The 23,461-nt window shown below is 31.1% G+C and overlaps 1 protein-coding gene and 1 pseudogene across 2 annotated transcripts; one reads left to right on the top strand and one right to left on the bottom strand.

Moving 5' to 3' along the window:
- The first annotated feature begins 2,834 nt into the window (after positions 1-2,834).
- Positions 2,835-4,537, top strand: LOC114411481 (NAC domain-containing protein 2-like). 2 transcript variants are annotated; one of them, XM_028375149.1, is made up of 3 exons: positions 2,835-3,168; positions 3,392-3,672; positions 3,919-4,537. In XM_028375149.1, the coding sequence occupies exons 1-3, from the start codon at positions 3,003-3,005 to the stop codon at positions 4,309-4,311; spliced, it is 840 nt and encodes a 279-aa protein (XP_028230950.1). In that variant the 5' UTR covers positions 2,835-3,002; the 3' UTR covers positions 4,312-4,537. The 2 variants fall into 2 exon arrangements, with proteins under 2 accessions (XP_028230950.1, XP_028230954.1); XM_028375153.1 differs by having other exon boundaries at positions 3,942-4,242.
- A 5,032-nt stretch (positions 4,538-9,569) lies between these two features.
- On the bottom strand, positions 9,570-16,688 carry LOC114383487 (annotated as a pseudogene).
- Positions 16,689-23,461: the final 6,773 nt, after the last annotated feature.

Below are 23,461 nucleotides of genomic sequence, written 5' to 3'. Positions count from 1 at the left end.
TCATAGTAGTTAACATGTTATTTGTTGTATTTTGATTCCGGACACCTAATGCTTTAGAGCATTTGTTGAATGGATATTGGATATGATTAAATACCTGTAGAATTAATGATTAATCAAGAAGGAATCCATCAACTCTTGGTAATGAGTTTGAGTTTTATGAATAAAATTATATCCTGGCCAAAAAATTAAATGAGAGAAGAAATGAGTTTCTTAAGTCATTATGAGTTAACTCAAAAAGGTTTGACAATAATACCATATTCTAGAGTTAACCCAGAGTTGTAAAGATGGAAGAAATTATTACACTACTCTTCTACTGGTTCTTGAAAGTAAAATGCTACTTAATGCTATCCGGACGTTAAGGAGTGTTGTTAGACGCCTACCTTGATTAGTATATTAATTTGATTAATATATTACCGACTTAGTATTAAACCTACGAGGTCACACACAAACGAGTGTTCTAATCTCTGTTAAAGAAATTATTTAAATATTTGATGATTAATTAAATTAGAGAATTTAATATGATCAAATGATTAATTGATTTCAAAAAGGTGGAATATTATTATATTTTTGCTAGTACTGAAAATATAAATAATATGAATAAAGATTTGGTAAAAGAAGAAAAACAAACATGTATGATTTTGTATTTGGAATTATGGTTGAAAAGACGGCTAGATACAAGTTTGACTTGATCAATTATTATTTCAATTTTAATTGTTAAATGGTTAGCAATAAAAGGTAACAAAAAATAATATAGCTTAAAAAAAGGATACTATCAATAATAATTTTGATTTCATCAGAAATTTAATATCCTTAGCGTGTTATAAATAAAGTCTTAGGCTGCTCGTTGAAATAATCTCAATATCACTTCTCTATTCTTATTTTTTGACTTGTCAAAGTTATTGACGAACAGAGGTCAGTCTCAATATGTATATACACGTAGAGTCTTCACACTATTAAAGAATTTTTTTTTACTTCAAAAACTCATCAACATGTACACTTTTTTAATATGCCATCTGTTTATAATATAATTTAAATATAAAATAGATTGTAATATGTGTTTTTGAACACCTTTTATCTTACATTTTGAATGTAAAAATTATAAAATCAAATTTGATTTCTTTGGATAATTATAGTTTTCAGGGTCGTATAACTAGTGTACTATCCAATTTCTACGATGAATTCCTGTACGAATTATTGTACCAAACAAGTGATTTTATTCTGTTTGACAAAAATTAAATAAAAATTACAAAATAAAACAGATTTGGCTAAATTAAGCGTTGCTTTCGACTGCAGTTTTGGTCAATGAACTCAAATTTTGTATGTTCGAGCATATTTCCAAGTTTTTTTTATACACAATATTGAGAAATAGGTTGTTTTAGTTTAGTGCTATGGTAACTTGATGTATGATGAAAATTAAAGCAGTCATTTTTCTTCAAGAAAGGTGCATCATAAATAGCGTTTATTTTTCATTGTTGCGTAGTAAATAAAACTTGTACAAAATGCAGTTAATGCAACAGGGAAATTCCTTAAAAGAACAAATCTTTTGTAGTCACTTGCTTCGAAGTTGGACCCAAAAGCAAATAATAAGCAATAGGAAGGAGTCAATTTAAAGGAAAAATAAAGTTTAGTGATTTTTCCACTTCTTTATTTGCTTCTTTGAACATCACTCCATATCAAATAGTGACATGTTAGTGATCCTAAAATTTAGAAAACTGGCTGCAGACATCATGGTTATGTGAAACTTTGTATATCTGGAATATATTCCAATAATATCCGTACACAGAATATGGAGTGCAATCCAGCGTAGATAAAGAAGTGCTTGTGTTGTATCATATCTAATTAAAAAAAAAAAGGAAAAAGTCAGTGAACAGATATATAGGTGGAGTTATGGACCCTCATTGGTGTATGATGAGAAATTGTATTCATATAAAATTTTGTATAAAAATTATACATAAAATAGAATATAAAAGAAAAAAATGTTTGCAAGTTTAATAAGTTATATACTATTAGTATATAATCTTGAATTATTATTCTTATAGTAATTACACTAATAACTCCTAAAAATTTTTAAATTACACAAATTCTTTTTGATTTTTTATCCTTATACTAACTTTATTAATGATTTGAAAAATATTATACTGATACTCTTAATATATTACACTTACACTCCTTAATTATTTTAAAAATATCAACTTAATTCCTGTAAATGATAAAAAAAAAGGAGAAGTTTGTGTGATTTCGTCTCAATTAATTATCTAAATGCTTAATGGTAAAAAAATTTATATCATCAATCAAATATAAATCATTCTTAATAATTTTTTAAAATAATCATATATATATATATATATTATTCACGTAAAAATGTTATATGATATATATACATAAATATATTTTTTTATTAATAAAAATTTAGGTGAGTTATAAGTAAATCTCAAAGGTTCAAGAAAATACTTGTAGAAATATTTATATATTATCTATTAATAAATATTTTACATATACAATGAAAATTAAATATAAATTCTTGAAAAATATTAGGATAAATAGATTTGTGTATCGAGAACTAAAATTTAAAATTTTATTTTTAGAGATAAATTTTTCAATGTTTTACACATTTAAATATTAAAAATGATTATTTATCTAAAATATTATTATGATTTCTTACCGTTATACCGATATTATATGATATTGTTATAGATAAGGAATCTCGTGCATTATGGGTCAGATGACGCATATACTAGGGTTTAGAAAAGTCATCTTAGAAACCAATGAAAGCCATGCAACTACTCCACACAAACGACAAGAAACATCCAAGATAAAAGGGGCATCCACTTCATTGTAAACATTTCAAACACCTTGATTTCTCTGTAAGCCTTGCTTTCAATTTTCTCCTTACAAAAAAATCCTTTCCCTTCTCTAGTCCCCATAACTAGCAAAAGAAGCCAATAGAAAACTGTTCCATATAGTTTCCCATTCAAACTTGTTTTGATTTTCATTTTAACTCAATGGAGAATAGAACAAGCTCTGTACTCCCACCTGGCTTCAGGTTTCACCCCACTGATGAGGAACTAATTGTGTACTACCTTTGCAACCAAGCCTCATCAAGGCCATGCCCTGCATCAATCATTCCAGAAGTGGATATCTATAAGTTTGATCCATGGGAATTACCTGGTAATCAAACCTTTGTGCTTATAAAGAAATTTAACTCACTTGGTTGACTAGAATGCGTGAGTTATATTGCAAATACCGTGACACAGTTCTTTTATTTTTGACAGATAAAAAAAAAAATAAAACCTGTGTGAATATTGTCTATATTTGAATATGTTGAACCTTATAATATGTTTCATGTGCATGTTTCACTTGTTCTTACATGTTGATTGCTCATGAAATACAGATAAAACAGACTTTGGAGAAAAGGAGTGGTACTTCTTTAGCCCACGAGAGAGGAAGTATCCAAATGGGGTGAGGCCTAATAGAGCAACCGTGTCTGGGTATTGGAAGGCCACTGGGACAGATAAAGCAATCTATAGTGGGTCTAAGCATGTAGGGGTGAAGAAGGCTTTGGTTTTTTACAAGGGTAAGCCACCAAAGGGTCTCAAGACAGATTGGATTATGCATGAGTATAGATTAATTGGATCAAGAAGACAAGCCAATAGACAAGTTGGATCCATGAGGGTAAGCCTTTGCCTTATTAATTGCTATATATTTTGGGTACGAAATCACATATATTTTCTAATAGAAATAATTATCTTCAAATTAGGTAAGACTATTGCAACGAAATTTTTTTTTTATCAGGTAGACAAAACTCTTTAGTTATTATATATTTTATATTTTAACGGTTTGAAATTACTCTATAGTTTGCTATTTATTTATTTATTTTTATTATTTGACCTTGCCCTGTACTTGGATATATGTCATCAGCTAGATGACTGGGTCTTGTGTAGGATTTACAAGAAGAAGAATATTGGAAAATCAATGGAGGCAAAAGAGGACTACCCAATAGCCCAAATCAACCTTACACCAGCAAACAATAACAGTGAACAAGAATTGGTGAAATTTCCAAGGACTAGTTCCCTTACTCATCTTTTGGAAATGGATTACTTGGGTCCAATATCACATATATTACCTGATGCCTCATACAATTCAACCTTTGATTTTCAAATTAACACTGCCAATGGTGGAATAGACCCGTTCGTAAAACCACAGCTGGTTGAAATCCCTTATGCAACAGATTCAGGGAAGTACCAGGTGAAACAGAATAGCACCATCAACCCCACCATATTTGTGAACCAAGTGTATGATCAAAGAGGATAATACCAAAAAATAAAATAAAAATGAAATTGAATTATTTGGACATGACGATAAGCGTCACCAATTAAATAATCCTGAAGATTCTTTGTAGATATATATATTACATCACCCAATGAACTTTCAGTGGTTTCCAATCAGATAGCTCCCACAGAAATTGTGTATATATACTTGTTGTAAGAAATTAGAAATACCATTAAGTAATAACACACTTTTCTCAAGACTTTTTATATTATTGAGTGAAATTGTACATGAGTCCCATTAATGAATTACGCTCAAGTTATTTTGTGGGACCAATATAAAACTTTATGGAATAAAAAAAAAAGCCTTATTGTTAACATTTATCTTTATGTAAACGTACAAGTATTAGCTCCCAATTTAAATTCAAAAACATGGAATTACATTCCTTATTCTTATACAGTTCAAATTCAAACTAGAGGCTTAGATCATGCTTGGGTATCATTTGAAGCCAAATAAGGTTAAGCCACCAGTTTCCATCGTGCACATCATCCCGATGATTATTTATTTTGACCAAAAGGATATACAATTGGCAAATGATGACTGCATGCGAGTCAATAATTGAAGCAGAAACGAGTTTTCAAATCAATTATTATTAATTTAATTCGTGATTGGTGGCACCTTGTGTTGCTTATCCAAAATGATAACGGCGGTGTTGATCGATAGAATTGGAAATGACGTGTTCAGAAGGTTGGCATGTGCACGCGCATGTATTTAATAAGATTGTGGCTGAGGATCACCCTTTTATAAAAGTACAAATCCTTGTGTTTGTTTCGTCAGAAAATTGCTAGTTAATGATAGATTAAGTAGAAGTTAGATAAACTAATCATTTGAATGAGTCGTGTATGTTTGTTATATGTATTTAATTTCATTTTCATAGTCGTATATATTAGTTTAATTTGCTTGTATTTAATTTGGTTCAGTGCTAGCTAGCATTCTAGGGATTTTTGGTCTAGGACACGAAACGGATGAAATGAAAGCATTTTCTTTGAACTTGTAAATCCATAAGCACTTCAAGGTTTTGTGACATAATATTGCCAGTAAACAAATAAAGTTAATATTATATATATATTATTTTTAAAATTAAAATGGAGACACTATTAATAACAACATTAAATATTCCATCTTTTTATTTTTTAATAAAAGTTTTCCTCAATGATTGCTAAATATCCATTTGGTACGTAATGGTCAGCAAAGTCGAATTTAAAATTAAATACCTTTTCATTCCACGTTTCTTAAAAGAATATTATGGGGCAAGCTAGAACTATAAATTTCTCTTTAGTAACACGTCTTCAGAAATCAGAATTATGATCAATCACTTTAGCATGCATTCAGTTCATCCTATAATAAATTTAACACTTGCAAACCTTGTTTACTTATCCATAAAGCTTGTTGACAAGAACCAACATTATAATGGAATGAGTGATGTTTAGTTCGGATCTTTTAATTTTTGTCAGCCAAAAAAAGAGTATTATTTATAGGGTACCAGGGGTACAAAGTTAAGTACATGATCATGAAATTATACAATTAAAGGCTCCCATGCAGTGAAATTTGACCTGCATTGAAATATGTTGGTCATGCAAGAGCGTGTAGGCACTTCTTACAGTGGCAATCATGTTGAGAAAAAGTGTTTGATTGTTTCTATATGTTGCACAGTACCAATCCCCAACCAAGAATAACATTGATTCCAAACTTTTATTACAAATTTGCATCTGAAGAAAAGATGTTCCAAATTCTCATTTAATTCATGACAAAATGAGCATGATAGAGATCCCTGCTAATGTACTTCAAATTCTCTTGGAAGAAGATTGTCATTTAAAACCTAAAATATATAAATAAGTAATTAAAGTTATATTTTAATTAATTTTGGTTCTCCCAAATTTTTTGTTGAAGGTCCGCCACTGCCTATAGAAAAGGTTTTCAACGGAAACATAGTTAAACGAGACAAAATCATACTCTATTTTAACTAAATACATCCCTGAACCATTTTTTCACAACACCTTGTCTGCATTAAGTTTCCATCTTTTAAATAAAGTTTTAAATTTAAGTCTCACGTGGAAAAAAAAAGTTAGAGTTGAAAGAAGAGTTTGATTTATTTTTTTTCAAAGGAAAGGTTGTTTTAAATGGCAGGACTTCACAAGTATCAATCATTCATGACATTTCTTAACGATAGAAGTAGAGAGATCTTGAAAAAAGAGGGCAACAAAACGAGGATATAGGACCACGATGAATGTTACCCCCTCCGCATTTTATACGACGTTTTAGTAAAAAAAATTGTTTCAAATTAACTACCATTATACAAAATTAATGAAGGAATTAAATATTTTTTCTTCCCACGGAATACTCTTGTGGAAATAGTTATTAGGATAAAATATGTTTTTATCCATAATAAATATCTAATTTTTGTATTTGTTCTTTAACAAATTTTTATTTTGTTTTGAGTTTCTAATAAAATCATAATTTTATTTTTGGTGCTTGTTATTTTTTTAGTCCCTAATACATTAGCGAATTTTGTATTTGATTTTTGATAAAAAAATTTATTGTTATTAGTCGTGACTAAAAAAATCACTAATTTATCATGAAGTAAATACAAAATTAATCAAATATTAAAACAAAATATGAAGAATCAAAAGCAAAATTATTGTTTTATTAAAAACTTAATGTAAAACAAAAATTTATTAGGAGAAACACAAAAATTAGATATTTATTAAGAATCAATAACATATTTAAGCCTAACTGTCATTAGGTAATTAATTAGAGAGATAAGTTGTATATTAAGAATTTACATAATGTTTTTTTGGTATGAAATTCAAGATATTGATTTTATTTTTAATATCTGTGCCAAAACCTTAATACCATATAAAATGAAACAGAGGAAGTATTTCCTATACCAATTACTGAAAGTCCTTACTAGTCTACGACATCAGTTTAATTTTGAGCAATCAAATGTGAGTGTAAACATTTTTACACAATCATCTACTCATATATTGTCATGTCATAACACATAATTCAAATCATATGAACAAAACACAGGGCATATGCTTTTATCACAAAGCATATTAGCAATTTAGCATAACCATGCTATGCTATCTTTGAAGGAAAAATGGGTGTTCAAAACATGCACAATAGAAAATTAGGATCTATGTTGCATTTAAATTTTATTGAATCGGACAACATATTGAATGCGTACTTGTTGATGAGCTCTTGAAACAACACAATTTTTCTTCAATAATGTGAATACTTTAAGTGTATCCACACCCCGAGTCCAATCTTTGTTATCAGCTCTTTGATGAGTGAAACTATTATGAGCTGAAAAATCGCTCAGTAATTTCCTAGCATTCGAGGCCTAGGATCCTCCAAAGAAGAAAGGTGAGGGAAAAGTGAGTTTTATTTCTACTTCTAACAAGAATGACACCACTGGCCTTAGAGGAATGACATAAAAGGAATAACAAGGAGCAAATTATAACATAAAGATATAAATGACAGACAACCACTAATTCTATAGCCACTAAGAAGTTGCCAACTTAGCACCCTTTTTCATACAAAATCCTTGAGATGTTTTGAGGCTTGGTAATTTTCCTTTTAGGCTTTTGATTCGAATCTAGCTCCTTGTCTGCTTGTAGCCTTGTGTCACTAGTATTCTGCTGTATGTATTGTTGCTGGTTTATTTCAGTCATAACAGGAACTCTAGATAACAAACTCTTTTCTAGTTTGTTTTTTTGTACAATTTTCCTAGGTAGATGCTTTTATTTATAATGTTAAAGAGATATGGATTTGGATCTTTTTCAAAGAAAAAATGAAAATTTTTTATTTAAAATAATTTCACATTTCTTTACCTTTGTAAAAAACTATCTCATATCTTTTATTTTAAGAAGTTTCCTTGTGATAAGACAAAGATAATTCACAATTAATCACATGACTAATGATTAATCATATGGTCTGATCGTGATATGTAACAATAGACTATTATTCTTATTTATGGACAACTTCCACATTTATAAAATAATACTTTTTTATATTAATTATATTCTTGGTGCTAGCAAAGAATATAATAATATTCCACTAAAATATTTATTTGATTAAATTAATTTCTCTAATTTAATTATCAAATAAATTATTTTCTTTTGCAAAAATTGGAATGTCTGTTTGTGTGTGACCCCGCATGTTTAATACTAAACTGACAGTAAATTAATCATATTAATTTACTAATCAAGGTAGTCGTGTCCTTTGCATCTGGATAACATGTAGTAACATCTTTTACCTTCAAGAAGTAATAGAAGAATAATGTAATATTTTCTTCCATCATTTACACCTTAAGGTTAACTCTAGACTATAGTATTATTGTCAAACTTAATAAGTTAACACTTTTAATCAATGAATGACTTAAAAAACTCTTTTCTTCTTTCATTCAGTTGTCCTAGCCAAGGTCTTAATTATATCATAGAGCTCAAACTGATTACCTAGAGTTGATGAATTCCTTCTTGATCAATCATTAATTCTAAAAGTATTTAATCATATCTAATATTCATTCAACTAATGCCCTAAGGCATTAAGTGTTCGAAATTAAAATATAACAAATAACTTGTTAATTACTATGATAATCTCATGTCAAAGGAAAACTATTATATTTCTTTTTGAAAACTTCCTATTGACATATCAAGGTAATTTAACTATTAGAAATTCTGAATTAAGTCAGTTTAATAATGACATCCATATATACATTATCTAGATATGCAATTTAATAAATGAGATCTATTAATCTTTATCTAATAAAGATCATTACATATATATATTGATCTATCTAGATTATTGATGTCCTATTCACATTAATCATACGATTGAGAACAATTTAGACCAAAATTATAAAGGACTTGCTTCTCATTATCATAATCTTTATCATAATAACAAATCTCTAATTTTAATTAAGAACTTGTCAAATTAACAATTTAATAAAATAATAAATATGATAATAAAATAAAGAACAATTCTTTACTAAAATTGATAACATGATCGATTGGATCTTGGACATACATATTTATTCCCAACAATCTTCTCAACAAGTATACAAGGCATATACTCATACACTAGTATAATCCAAGAATCCTTATATATTGCCGGTAAGGATTATTCTGAAAACCACATATACCAGCACAATACATACATATATGATCATTTGTATCTTTTACTCTTTCTCTGTGGGAGATCATTTAACTTTTCAAAGATACATGAACCTAAGCAGAAGCTAATTAAGATATTAGTTTTTGCTTACTTTCTTGCCACTCATTGATGTTAGCTTCAATTTTTGCTTTCACTGTTGAATTAAATCTTGGATATGGCTCATAACCAAATAAAGTCTGGAGAACTTGCATTAAACAAGTAGCCTTTATAGTTATAGCCAAACATAAATGAATAATACATATTCAAGCAATAAACTAATTAATATTAAGGAAAGGTAGAAAACCATGCAAAAGGGAAAATAGTAATAGGAATTTAAAATATGAAATTTATAGGTGCAATACCCCTATCAATACAAAGAAAGGACCCATTACAAAAGCCTGAATGAGGTTATCCAAAAGAGTAGGAGCTCATTTCTATAAATGTATAATCTTAGGCACATTAATATAATAAGTGTTTAAGTCAAAGATTTAGTTATTATAACAATAGCTAACCTCAAATACTCCATGACCAATGAACTGCCCTGCCCAACATACTAACTGAACAACAAATACAACCTAAACATAATCAAAGAGCAAAAAGTGAGAAATGTTATGTTGATGTTTATCTATGCAGGAAGCAAATATTTTTCCTATTTTGCATGTAACAACATGGCGTTTAGCATGATTGTATCTAGCTAACAAAATTAACTAGCATGGCTATGCTAGGTGTTTACTCCGCCTATATTTCTTCATAGCCGGTCCCAAGCCCGGGTTAAGGAGGAGGGTTGTATTAGACTCTCGTCAGACGACAACTAATGTAAAATCGTTGTTATACCAAACATGGATTATTCAGCTATGCTAAGTGTTGGAGGTAGTTGCCTCCAAGCCATGATTCTACTATATAAGCCGAGGATCAAATTCTTTTTCTTTGTTGCAAGAATGAGGGGAAGGAAGAATCAAATTGCAATAGTAAGAAATGCTAGTAACATACTATTTATTATAACAGAAGAAAAGGGAGCAATCAATGGAATTGCAACCTCAATTGCAATAGTAAGAAATTTCCTAACATCAAGAATGCAAGTAGGGGAAAAGAACAAATAAGAACCCAAATAAGAAATGAAGAATGAAAGTGAGAATAGGAACAAAACATAAATATGGTTGACGAACAAACAAACTACAAAATTATATAACTGAAATACACTGTGTAAAATAGAAAATTTTGTTTACATTTTATATGATATCATCATATAATTACAAGCATAATACATAGAAACAAAAATAAGTTCCTATATTTACGATTACCAAAATATCTAAGCAATACAATTTTACAATAACAACCTAAAGATACAAGGTTCTAAATACTATATATCGTTATTGCAACATTTATAGATTGTGGAACTAGAGTTTATCCTCCACTATACATAGTTTCAAATTGAAAATCCAAAGAACTAAATGTGTCTCATGTACCTGTTAAGTAAAGAACTCATATGTAATCCGATTAAAGTATTTTGTTTTGAGTCTTGATAGGCTTAAAATAAAGTAAATTATAAACTTGAGTCTTTAGTTGAGAGAAATTAAAATGCTTTGAAATCCTTTTTGGTTAACTTAACTATAACTTCAGTTAGATGTGAAATCGAAATGTTTTAAAATGAAAATTTGAGATCATTCATGCCATTAATTACATGTGTGTTTGGATGAGTATTGATAAAACTGATTTTGAATAAAATTAATTTTGATTAAAATTCATTTTGAAGTAATGTGATATATGTTTTAATGTTTTTATTATAAAATCAAGTTAGAAGTAGAATTCAATATAATTTGTTTGATTTAATGCAAAAAAAATACTTAAAATTACTTCAATCTAGAATCAATTTCGAAATCTTCTCCAATATGAAGCCAAACATTGAAAAATTTATCTATGATCAGTTTTGAACTCAGAATCAATTCTAAAAGGATTCATCTTATAAATTGACCTTGGATGTCTGTCATACATGTGATTCAAGCAAGTTGGATGAAGTAGGGGAATGCTTCAAACATAATTTATGACCTTAAAGTGCCTGCTATACTCTCAAAGGAAAATTCTACCAAACAACTGCACGTCGAATGATGCTCAAGTGTAGTGGAGATGAAAATGTTGAGATGAATGAATGGATAACCAATACACAAGAAAAGACAAGATGATATACCAATGTATCTGGGAAAATTAAGAGTAGTATCTATTAAGAAGATACTAGAATCTTACCTAAGGTTGTTTTCTCATGTGAATAGAAGAACGATGTGAGAAAAGTTAATCAATTAGAGGATAACTAATAAAGGTTATACAAGACAAAGTAAAACATAACGAGAAGTCATTAAAAACAAAAGCTTTACCCAAAAAGATTTTATACATTAAAATTTGCCTTTTAATATAATACGACCGCATGACTAACTCCACCTAATCGAATAATGCATATTACTTATTGTATCTAAATTAGGCTTTTGCATTATATTCCTCTTTCATTAAGTTCTAGTTTCTCTGCATAACTTTGAAATTTTTAGTTAAAACAAAAAAAGCATGTATTCTTAGGTAGTGTTGCCATAACTTGCTTTTAGTTTATCTTCTTTATAGCATCTTCAATGCTCCATCCTCTTTTGTTTTTTTTTTTCAATTCACTTTTAATATAAGTCTTATTATATATACAACATTAACTTGACCAAGTAGGCAAGTACATTAAAAAAAAACATTAACTTGACTGACACTAAAAAATATTTTAAAATTAAAATTGATTATTCTTATATAAGAATTGTTGTTACGCCATGACTTTCAACTTAGTTTGTTCCAAGTTCCAACAATGAACTTTGATAAAATCCTGTTCTTGTATTTAAAAATTTGGTAAGAATTATAACTGAAAATGCTCTTAAAAATAAAAATTTAGTTAAACACACTTTTAAAAAAATCAATAGCTTAATTTTTGTGAAAAAAGTTTTTTTAAACAAAAACATTGGATAAAAGAATTTTTAAAAGGAGGTAGGCTTCTCTTCTCTCTCTCCCACTCTCTTTCTCCTCCCCATTTCCTTTTCTCCATGCTCTTTCCATACCCTCTCCCTTTATCTCTCTGATCCCACTCTGGGCTCTCTTCTCTCCCTCTATCTCTTATCTCATTATCTCCCTGCTCTTTCTCATACCATCTGTTTCTATTTTTTATTTTATTTTATGATTTATAATAACTTCAAAAAAAAGGTCAAAACACACACATAGGCTAATACACATTTCCATCCCTATCTCAAACATTGAAGGTTGTTTTAATTTCCATTTCCATGGCCAGAAGTTACTTGCTTTGTGGTCAAGTAAGAGATACAAAAAAGACAAAAGTACATAAAAAACAAGTTTCCTTATCCAATACATGTAATAATATATGAAAAATAAAACATAGCTCCTATAGACTGATAGACACAATGGAATTCATAAAAATAAAACATATGATATACTCAGAGGTGGAGGAAGGGGGGCCTATAGGGGCCATGGTCCCCCAAAGGTTTTTAAACCTTCCTAATATCATATATAAAATTATTTTTTTGCTCTCCCTGTTCTTAATTCTCTTTAATAATTCTTTATTAACATATTTTATCTATAGTGAAAATAAATTTCTTCATTTTTTACTTTCCTTTATTTGATAATTTTATTTAATTTCTTATACACTCTTTTGGCTTTCACAAAATCACAAGTTTTTTCATTGTTGTTGCTAGTTCTTTCTACTTTGTGCTTTGCATTTCTTTTATTATGCTTATAACATTTTTCATCTTGCATTTTTCATCCCTATGATTTTTTATTGTCTAAACATCTAGATATAATTATTGGCTTTTCCATTGCATCCCAAATGTAAGTTATTTTTTGTTAATGATGCATTTATACTTAGTTAACCTAGCTAAGCATTCATCATGTGTAATTCATTTAACCAAATATTTTCTAAGAATTTTTCCTATGTGACTCAAGTATCTATTTTTGAAATATTTCAAATAATATGTTTTGACTATAATGAAATTTTCTTTTCACTTAATTTAAATGAAAATTTTCTACTTTATTCTCCTTTTGTTACCCATCTTTGGACATTTATGTGTTGGCTGCACTTGTTGATTAATATCATCTTTATGCTCAACACAATTAGAAATTTTTTTTTTGTTCATAAGAAAATATTAGTTATATGATAAATTTCTTATAAATGTCATGCATGTAAAATTTTAAATATTTTTTTAAGTCATGATTTTTTTATATTGGCCCCTCTTATATAAAAATCTTGGCTTCGCCCCTGGATATAATACCATGTTCATATAAAACAAAACCCATCAACATGGTTTAATTACTTCCAATCTAGAGAAAACAAAAAAATGTATAATGATAGATAAAAAAACAAACATGTGGCTAAAAAATAATAGAACATATATATCATATACTACTATGTTCATATCAATAAAAACCCAACAACTTGGTTAATCATAAATGAAAAATAAACATGGCTCTCACCATGAATTCACAAAAGTAGAACATATGATGATATACTACCATGTTCGTATCAACAAAACACAACAACATGGTTTACCTTCCAAGCTAGAGACAACCCAAGTTGGCTTGCAACAAAGCTATTACCATCCCAACAAAGAACACAAAGCAAACCTGCCAACTTTCAGATCCAAAGAGACATACAAAACTGAGTAGACCAAAGCAATCAAAACCCAAACTTTCCAGACCAAGATCACATGGTTCCCCCGCAGGGAAAACTCCAAGTTTTGAAGATTGAATATGGGAGGGAAGGGGACAAAGTAGAGAATGAGAAGGGCCGAGAAAAAATTGGCCAAACAAACAACACGTGGATTGCTATGTTAACTTTGTTGTTGTGGTAAGCTCCATAGAAAGCAAAATGCTTTTCAAGATCAAAGGCCCCACTCCTTCCCCCCCAATGCCATCTACAACAAAAGGCTAATACAAGAAAAGAGAAACAAATAAAAGTTTTTATTTAATTTTTTTATAATGAAAACATGAACTTTAATACATAAAAGAAAGCTGTTATTTTGATGGGCGTTACATGAACATGAGGATATAAGGTAGCTAGACATTGGAATAAATTATGAGTGATAAGATGTAAAACCAAAGAACAGGGATTGGGAAAATGATTGGACTATAATACGAAAACTCAATCTTCACTACTAAAAAAAGTACTTTTTATGACGCGCATTTAAATTCAGTTGTCAAAAAATCGTCGTTGTTGTTGGATCAAGTAGCCTCGGAATAATTAAGAAGGGGGGTTGAATTAATTATGAACGTGTCTTGACTAATTAAAAATTTATCCTTCTTAATGTTACTAGATTCAATTAGGCTTTACTATTAAGTTATGAGAAAGTAAAAAAAAAAACAATAACTTAGACAAAAGTAAAGCGGAAATAAAAAAGTGCACAGCGGAAAAATAAAGAGTGTAGGGAAAAAGAAAGCAAACACAAGATTTATACTGGTTCGGCCACAACCCATGTCTACGCCCAATCCTCAAGCAACCACCGGTTCTTGAGATTTCCAATAACCTTGTAAAATCCTTTACAAGCAAAGATCCACAAGGGATGTACCCTCCCTTATTCTCTTTGAACAACCAAGTGGATGTACGCTCCACTTGAACTGATCCATAAGAGATGTCCCTTCTCTTGTTCTCAGTATTACAACCCAAGTAGATGTACGCTCTACTTGTACCACAAAGGATGTATGCTCCAATGTGTTAAGACAAAGAATTCTTAGGCGGTTAGTCCCTTGAATCTTTGTAAGGGGAAACAAAAGATATCTCAGGCGGTTAGTCCTTTGAAATCTTTTGTTCAGAGGGAAGAGGAAGAATCAAAAGAATTCTCATACGGTTAGTCCTTTGAATCTTTTGGCAAGAGGAAGAAGGAATAATCAAAAGAATTCTCAGGTGGTTAGTCCTTTGAATCTTTTGGCAAGAGGGAGAAGAAAGAAAAGATAGCACACTTTTGTTTTTTTGCAGAATTTCCACTTGCAAAAAAACAAAGTTTTGAAACCGAAGTTTAGAAAGCTTTTTGACAAGAGTTTTTGCAAAGAAAGACAATGGGCAATGATAAAAAAGATTTGAAAGAGATATGTGTTTTTTGATGCTTGTAAAATGCATGTCAAGGTCTTGCTTTTATAGACTCTTCATGTATGGTCAAAAAACCATTGGAAGAGTTATGACTTTTGAGAAAATCATGTTAAGAGTTATAACTCTTAACTTTTTCTTCAAAACTATTCACTGGTAATCGATTACCACAATGGTGTAATCGATTACACAATGTATTTTATGAAAAGTTATGACTCTTCACAATTGGATTTGAATTCCAACGTTCAGATTCACTTGTAATCGATTACTAATATAGTGTAATCGATTACACTATTTGAAAATCATTTTGGAATGTTACAAATCATTTGAAAATATTTTGAAAACCAATCTGGTAACTGATAATCAATTATTGCCAACTAGTAATTAATTACTGCTAACTGGTAATCGATTACCAGAGAGTAATCACTCTGGTAACTTAGAAAATTTTGAGAAAATTCTTTTTTTAAACAAAACTGTGCTATTTGGTTTTTGAAAAAATTCTTTTAATACTTATCCTATATGAAGTCTTGACTTGTTGCTTCTTGATTTCTTCTCTTGAATCTTGAATCTTGGATTGGATTCTTGATGCTTGATCTTGAAGCCTTGAATCAATCTTGAATCAATCTCTTGGGCTTTTGGCATCATCAAAATTGATTAGTTCATCATCATGAAGCTTGCTTCTACAGTTGTTTGGGTGGCGGTGGCATTTTCGTAAATATTATCAACATTTCAAAGACAGTTTTGATGAAGCCATCATTGAAACCTCAAAACAACGACAATTTTTTGTAAAACCATCTTAGTTTCTATTCACTCTATTTACAAAATTGTCACCGTTATGACTTTTCCCTACTAGATGACCCTGTCCCTTAGCCTCCCTCACCTCGTGCGTATATCTAATGATGGAAGAGAGAACCCCATGAATTCCTCTCCCCCAATTCGCTTCGCCCCCACTGCATCCTTACTCTGATTCACACTCAAAATGCACCAGAAAAAAACCGACGAAACCACCACCGTCTGTGCCCCTTCCTTGGTCCACGTGGCTATAACCCTCGACGTCAACTACCTCCGTGACGTAATTGTCGTCGTGCACTCCATCCTTCATAACTCTTTTTTTTTTTTTTTTTCTGAAGAACATCTTCTTCCATTTCCTCATCTCTAAAACCAACCTCCAAACCCTAGTTGAATCCACGTGCGAAACTATGAAGCAAGAGTCTGGACTTATGCGTCATCGGTGCACCGGAGTACTTCCATGCGAACTTCATGAAGTAATCAATGAAATCATGTCCATTTTGAATTGTTTTCTTTCCAACTTCCAATGCTTCCTCATCTATACTTCCTTTTTTTTTCCCCATTTTTTTTAGGTTTTCGAATGACAGTAGAGTGTGCTCGTAATGCTTTGTTGGAGAAGGTTGTGGACAATAAAGCATATTCTAGTATTGTTGTTTCATCCCCCTTTGGATAGGAATATTTTAGGGTTGTATCATTGTCTTTGAAACCTTTTAATACATTGTTATAATTATTATTTAATACATTAATTTACTTTAATGTCCAGAGAAATTTAGGCCTGACTTATTGAACATTGCAATGAATACTTTGAGCTTCAAGATTCTCTCACAAGACAAGGAGCATTTTGCAAAATTAGTTGTGGATGTTGTAATGAGACTAAAGGTGAACTGTGCATATCCAACTAAATGCCTATTTTCAATTTTGGTAGATTTAGTTAGTAGTGTCTGTGTTGTTTACCAAGTTTTCACCTTCAGATACCAGTTTTCAATTTTTAAGATGATTTTGTAATAGTGAGTTTGGAATACTTTGTGAAGACTCGGAAATAATTGGTTGAATTTGGTAATTTTTTCTGAATTATGGCAGTTTTTCATTTGGAGAAGTGATTTTTTCCTTTTTTAAATGATCTAAAGTAGGAAGTGCTCTTTAGTTGACTTGTTAACTTGTAATATAGTTATTCAATTTTTTTATTTTGTAGACTATGCAAACAGATGTGATTATTCCTTAAAGAACTTTTTTATTAGTTTGAGCTATATTGTGATTAAGTTAACTATGTCTTTTCATGTTTTCATTTCTTGTATTTAGCTTATTAATGATGTATTTCAAATGCAAGGAAGCACCAATTTAGAATCTATCCAGATTAAAAAGAAACCTGAAGGCTCAATAATGGATTCATTCTTAGACGAAGGGTAATATTGCTGAAAGTTGGATTATTTTGAAGTTTGCAAAAAGGAATGCTTCAACCTGTTTATTGAATATTGGTGTATCTTTTACATATTGAGTTGCATAGGCAGCTTTCAAGCCATTTAAATAAAGTCAAATGCTTATAAAAATTATTAACTTCTACACTTACCTACATAATGAATAATTTGCATTAGTATCCTTGTTATTTATTTTCCAAGCATTGCTTATCCTTGCATTACTCTGGGTAAAAAGAAATATTTTTGCCTGTTTTAATTTTTTTTTGGTTAGATTCATCCTTAAAAAAAAATTGGTATTGGACAACCTAAACAAATAGAGAATGCGAAGATACTGGTGGCAAACACGCCATGGACACAGACAAAGTGAAGATATATGGTGCACGTGTTCATGTTGATTATATGGCTAGAGTTGCTCAGATTGAAACAATTGAGAAAGAGAAAATGAGAGAAAAGGTGCAGAAGATAATAGGTCATGGTATCAACTATTTTGTTAAGCTTGGGCATTGCAACCTTATTGAGGAGATTATGATGGACTAACTTACTAATTGCTTACTTTACGATCTTTTACAGGGTATAAATTTTCCTCTGATGTTGTTTGATGCAATCCTACCCCGCAAGGGCATTGGACAGAAGACTCTAAGAAGATTGAGCCAGAGATGCAAGAGAAGGCCTTAGGATTCTCATGAGCCTTAGGGTAGATTTTGGGCTCATGGGCTAAGTATGAGCCCGCTTATCTTTGTACTTATTAGATTAAGGTTTCATTATTTTTGGGCCTTGTATTTACGATTCCATAATATAGGTAAGGTATCCTAGAAATGTAGGATTTTTCAGCCCTTGTATTTTAGAGCACCTAGACTAGTTTTTGTATTAGGGGTAGTTTTGTAATTTCACATGCATTAAGTGAATATTTGATGTGTGTGGTTGGAAATAAATTTAATTGAATTGGGAGAAGCCCAATCCAATTAAATTTTAGAGGGGGAGGTGAGCATTTGCTTGCTACACCCCATTGCCACATCATATAGTCACACTTTGTGCACGTCCTTTATGCTTTACATGTCTCATGACACCTAAACACACTTAGTGGAGAATCTTGGACTTGATCTTGGATTAGTGGGCTGAACCATAGCTAAAATTCACTAATCATAATTAGTGAAATTTTGACTCCAAAATTTGGCTCCACAAATTCAATTTCAAATTCAAGTGAAATTTGAATAGAAATTCAAATTTCCCTCCAATTTTGTGTGACACTTAGGCTATAAATAGAGGCCATGTGTGTGCATTTTTTCAACTTTGATCATTTGAAAATTAAATTTCAAAGTTCAAACCTCTTTTGAGGCACTAAATTCCGTGCTCTTCTCTTCCTCTCCCTTCATTCATCTCCTTCTTCCTCCAAGCTCTTATCCATGGCCTTCTATGGTGGTGAACTTCTTCTAGACTCATCTTCTCCTTGAAGTGGCATTTCCTCTCTCTTTTCCTTCTCCATTCCGCTGCCATTCATCTTCCAAGAAACAAAGGAATCCATTGATGAAGAAGATCCAAGGCCTACAAGCTCCACATGGAGCTTACATCATGTGGTATAAAGAGCATCTTCATCTAGGTGATGTTCTTTTGCTTCCTCTATCTTTTTGTTCGGTGAATTCCCTTTAATTCCTTGTTCTTCATCTTATTCTCCATGTATATCCTTCATTGTCTTGTGGTTTTGTTCTGTTTAGAGTATATTTAAAAAAAATAAACCGATTAAATCTTAGATCTACACCTGTTCTTGCATTTCTATGGTTCAAATTTTATAGATCTACTCTTGAATCATGTTTTTGTGTTGATTTTAGGTTCTATCTTTTTTCATTCATAATATTCTTGTGCTGAACCTTTAGATTTAAATTTTCTTCCAAAATATTGATTAGAAAAAAAAACACAAAAATCTAAGTGTAAATCACTTAATCCATGTTGTCTTAGAGTCATGTTTAGTCATAGTAATTGTCACATTATGTTCTAAGTTTGTGTTGAATTTTTATTTTGTTGATTGAATTCTAGATACATTTGTTCATGTATTCTTATCATTAATAGCCTATCTTTTTAATTTTGAGTCTAATTCATGCATGTTATTTAGTTCATAACATGTTTCAAATCAATTCCTAGAAGTAGTCTTGTTGTTTAACTCTTTTTTTTTGTTTTCTAAGTTTCCTACATGATGCCTATGATGAAGTTGAGTTGTGGTGCTGAGTTGTGGCTGGATTTGTGAATCAAAATAAGTCTTAAGCTCTCTTGAATTGTGTTATTCAAGATAATTGAGCATAAGCAAACACAAATTGTAACCATCCAAGCCTTAAGCAACATAAACACTACTCTTGATTTCTAGGTTGAAATCGCTGGTGTTGGCAGCTTGAACATACGAATTTATATAAATTACTGGGAATTGGTCACTATGTTTTTTAAGCTGAAATTTTTACTGAATTTTCTAGACATATGGAAAAAAATTATGAAAAAGGAACCAAGCGATTTGGATTAAAGGAAAAAATAAGAAAAATCACACAAGTTGGCAGAAAAATCAGTATCCAAGAAAAAAAAAGTGAAAGGGAAGTGTGCTTGTTGTTTTGGCTCAAAATTTGTTCTATAATTGGTGCCTATTTTATACCAATCCTAGTTCTGAAATTTCAATTGAAAATTACTGTGAATACAAGTTCCAAAACTAGAGGTTTCTTGAGTCTTTTTTTTTTAGTTTTTTTTACTCTACTCCTGAGCCATTCTAAGTTTCTCTTTGAGTCCTAGCTTGCTTTTATGTGCTTTTCATTGCTTTAATTGTTGAATAATCCTTGAAAATTTGTCTTGTTAAAACTCTATTGGTTTAGCTTTCATTTCATTTTTTTGGTCTTTGGTTATTGTTTGTCTCTTTGTTTCTTTGTTTGTGAGTTGCCATATAGGGAATTAGAAAGGAGGATTGGTGTCATCCCTTGAAGAATTTGAGTCAAGAAGCAAGGGAAAACCACCTTAAGAGCTATTGGACTAAGAAGCACTCCAAATTGAGTGAATCACCAAAGAGAGAATAACCACCAAAATTGAGGACCTTTTTGTAATTTTGTAATTGACAATTTACTTACTTTCATTGCTTTCAAATTTTGTAACAAAAAGGCCTCCCATTGGAAGTAAGTTGGGAGCCTCCAATAGGTCACCCTACTTCTATTTGTGTGTAATAATTTTAGACAATTTTCCCTTAGGATTGTGAGTGTTTTGTTGGAAACCTTAAATGTGGTCATCCAAACACTCTTAAGATTCGCCTAGTTTACATTTCTTGCTTACTTTCATAGCTTATTTCCTTTACCTTCCATTGTTAAACCACCTAGATAGCTTGCCTTTTACCAATTAGTTTTTACCTTATCTTTCACACCTCTTTTAGTGTTTATTTTGGCTAGTTTCAACTATAGTTTCTTTTACCTTTTGTTTTCAAATCCCCAACAAGAAAAAACCATAACTTAGAAACCACCATGAGTCTTCATTCTTCATCTAGTATTAATGGTGAGGGTTCTACTCCTAAGGACCCCTTGTATAAAATATTAGATGAGCTGAGATCCCTTAAGTTGTAGAAAGAAAAACAAGAGAGAAAAGAAAAATGAAAAAAAAGAGAAAATAAGGGAAGAAGAAAGAAGGAAAATACTAAAAGAGTTAAGAAAAGAAAAACATGCCTCCTATAGTAGTCATAACTCTTGCAAAAGCCTAAGTGAAGAACTTCGTGACTATTATGAAGGAAGGCATCAGTCACATCTTAGACCTCACTCCCATATGAGAGAAAAGGAAAGAAAGCCTCAAGAGGATAACATTAACCTCCCATACTTCCATAGGAAGGACAATGTAGAGGCTAACTTAGATTAGGAAATAAGGGTAGAGCAATAACTTAAAAGGAAGTCTACTTCAAAATCTTATGGCTTTCACTCTTATCCAAAGAAAGACCAAGGTCAAGGCATCTTAGGGGTGACTCTTTCTAAGCCCAAAGATGATAAGGGGAAGACAATAGAAAAGCAACCCCTTAAGGCTAGTATGCAAGAGAAGACTAGCTCCATGAAGTACTTTAAATGTCTTGGAAGAGGACACATTACTTCTCAATGCCCCACCAAGAAAACCATGATTATGAGGGGCCAAGACATTTATAGTAGCCAAGATGAGGCTACTACTTCACCTTCTTCTAGTGAAAGTGAAGAAGCAAAAGGGGAAAAATCTAGTAAAGAAATCTACCCCAAGAAGAAGAACAACCTTTAATGATTAAGGAGGAGTGTAAGGAGGTAAGTGTCTCCTCCAAGAGGTTAGCTAAGAAGGAAAGACATTTTGAAATAAAGACAAATATTAAAGTTATTTCCCCTCTTAGACAACCTCCACATTTTCTTCTTTGTGAAAAGACACTTGTTAGCATTGCCACACCTCTTAGGCTTGAGTTTATTCCTCAAGTAAAGGATTTGTTGGATGGGGGTTTGGTTCGCAAGAGCTTAAATCCTTGTGCTTTGTTGGTGCCCAAAATAGGTATTATTAGACATCAAATCCCTAAAATAGGTGGTATGATGAATGTTTTGAGTAGTGCAACCCTCTTTTGTAAAATCACTTGTGCACCCAACATCTTCATGATTTGTGTACATAAGGACTTATTAGGTAGGTTTGTTCTTATTTTTAGTTTCAATACAAACTTAGGTACTTATATGGGACACCTTAGGTTTGTCAAACTTTTTGGTAGGAATAATCAACATGAAAATACAAAAAAATGTATGTTTTATTGCATTACTTTTCTTAATTTTTTTAAATAGTGATAAAGGGGTTCCCATGAACCCTAAGAGAATAAATGTCATTCTTGAGTGGCCCACTCCACCAAGTATAAGAAAAATTTGGGGCTTCCATGACTTAACAAACTTTTACAAAAGGTTTGTCCCATATTTTTCTATACTTGTAGCACCACTCATTCAGTTGGTGAGGAACCATGTTCCTTCATGGGAAGATGCCCAGGAAATGGATTTTCAGACCTTACCTTACTTCAACATACCAAACACCACTAATACATATGTTTTTGTTCTTTTTACAGGTGTTGAAGAAAAAAGCTTAGAGTTTCAAAAACCTCGGGATTTGAGGTCAAATCCTTTTCAAGGGGGAAGGGAATGATGCAATCCTACCCCACAAGGGCATTGGATAGAAGACTCCAAGAAGATTGAGCCAAAGATGCAAGAGAAGGCCTTAAGGTTCTCATGAGCCTTAGGGTAGATTTCGGGCTCATGGGCTAAGTATGAGCCCGCTTATCTTTGTACTTATTAGATTAAGGTTTCATTATTTTTGGACCTTATATTTAGGGTTCTATAATATAGGTAAGGTACCCTAGAAATGTAGGATTTTTCAGCCCTTGTATTTTAGGGCACCTAGACTAGTTTTTGTATTAGGGGTAGTTTTGTAATTTCACATGCATTAAGTGAATATTTAATGTGTAGTTGGAAATAAATTTAATTGAATTGGGAGAAGCCCAATCCAATTAAATTTTAGAGGGGGAGGTGAGCATTTGCTTACTACACCTCATTGTCACATCATATAGTCACACTTTGTGCATGTCCTTCATACTTTACATGCCTCATGACACCTAAGCACACTTAGTGAAGAATCTTGGACTTGATCTTAGATTAGTGGGCTAAACCATAGCTAAAATTCACTA

This window comes from Glycine soja, chromosome 1 (genome assembly GCF_004193775.1).
Source record: "Glycine soja cultivar W05 chromosome 1, ASM419377v2, whole genome shotgun sequence".
Lineage (NCBI taxonomy): Eukaryota > Viridiplantae > Streptophyta > Magnoliopsida > Fabales > Fabaceae > Glycine > Glycine soja.
The sequence above is the reverse complement of the archived record's forward strand: the minus strand, read 5'-3'. Positions and strand labels throughout refer to the sequence as shown.

What these genes read in the sequence shown, in the direction of transcription:
- LOC114411481 (XM_028375149.1), top strand. Translation starts at nt 3,003, where the DNA reads ATGGAGAATAGAACAAGCTCTGTACTCCCACCTGGCTTCAGGTTTCAC. An exon ending in TGATCCATGGGAATTACCTG is followed by an intron (nt 3,169 to 3,391) that starts GTAATCAAACCT and finishes CATGAAATACAG; the next exon opens with ATAAAACAGACTTTGGAGAA. An exon ending in GACAAGTTGGATCCATGAGG is followed by an intron (nt 3,673 to 3,918) that starts GTAAGCCTTTGC and finishes ATATGTCATCAG; the next exon opens with CTAGATGACTGGGTCTTGTG.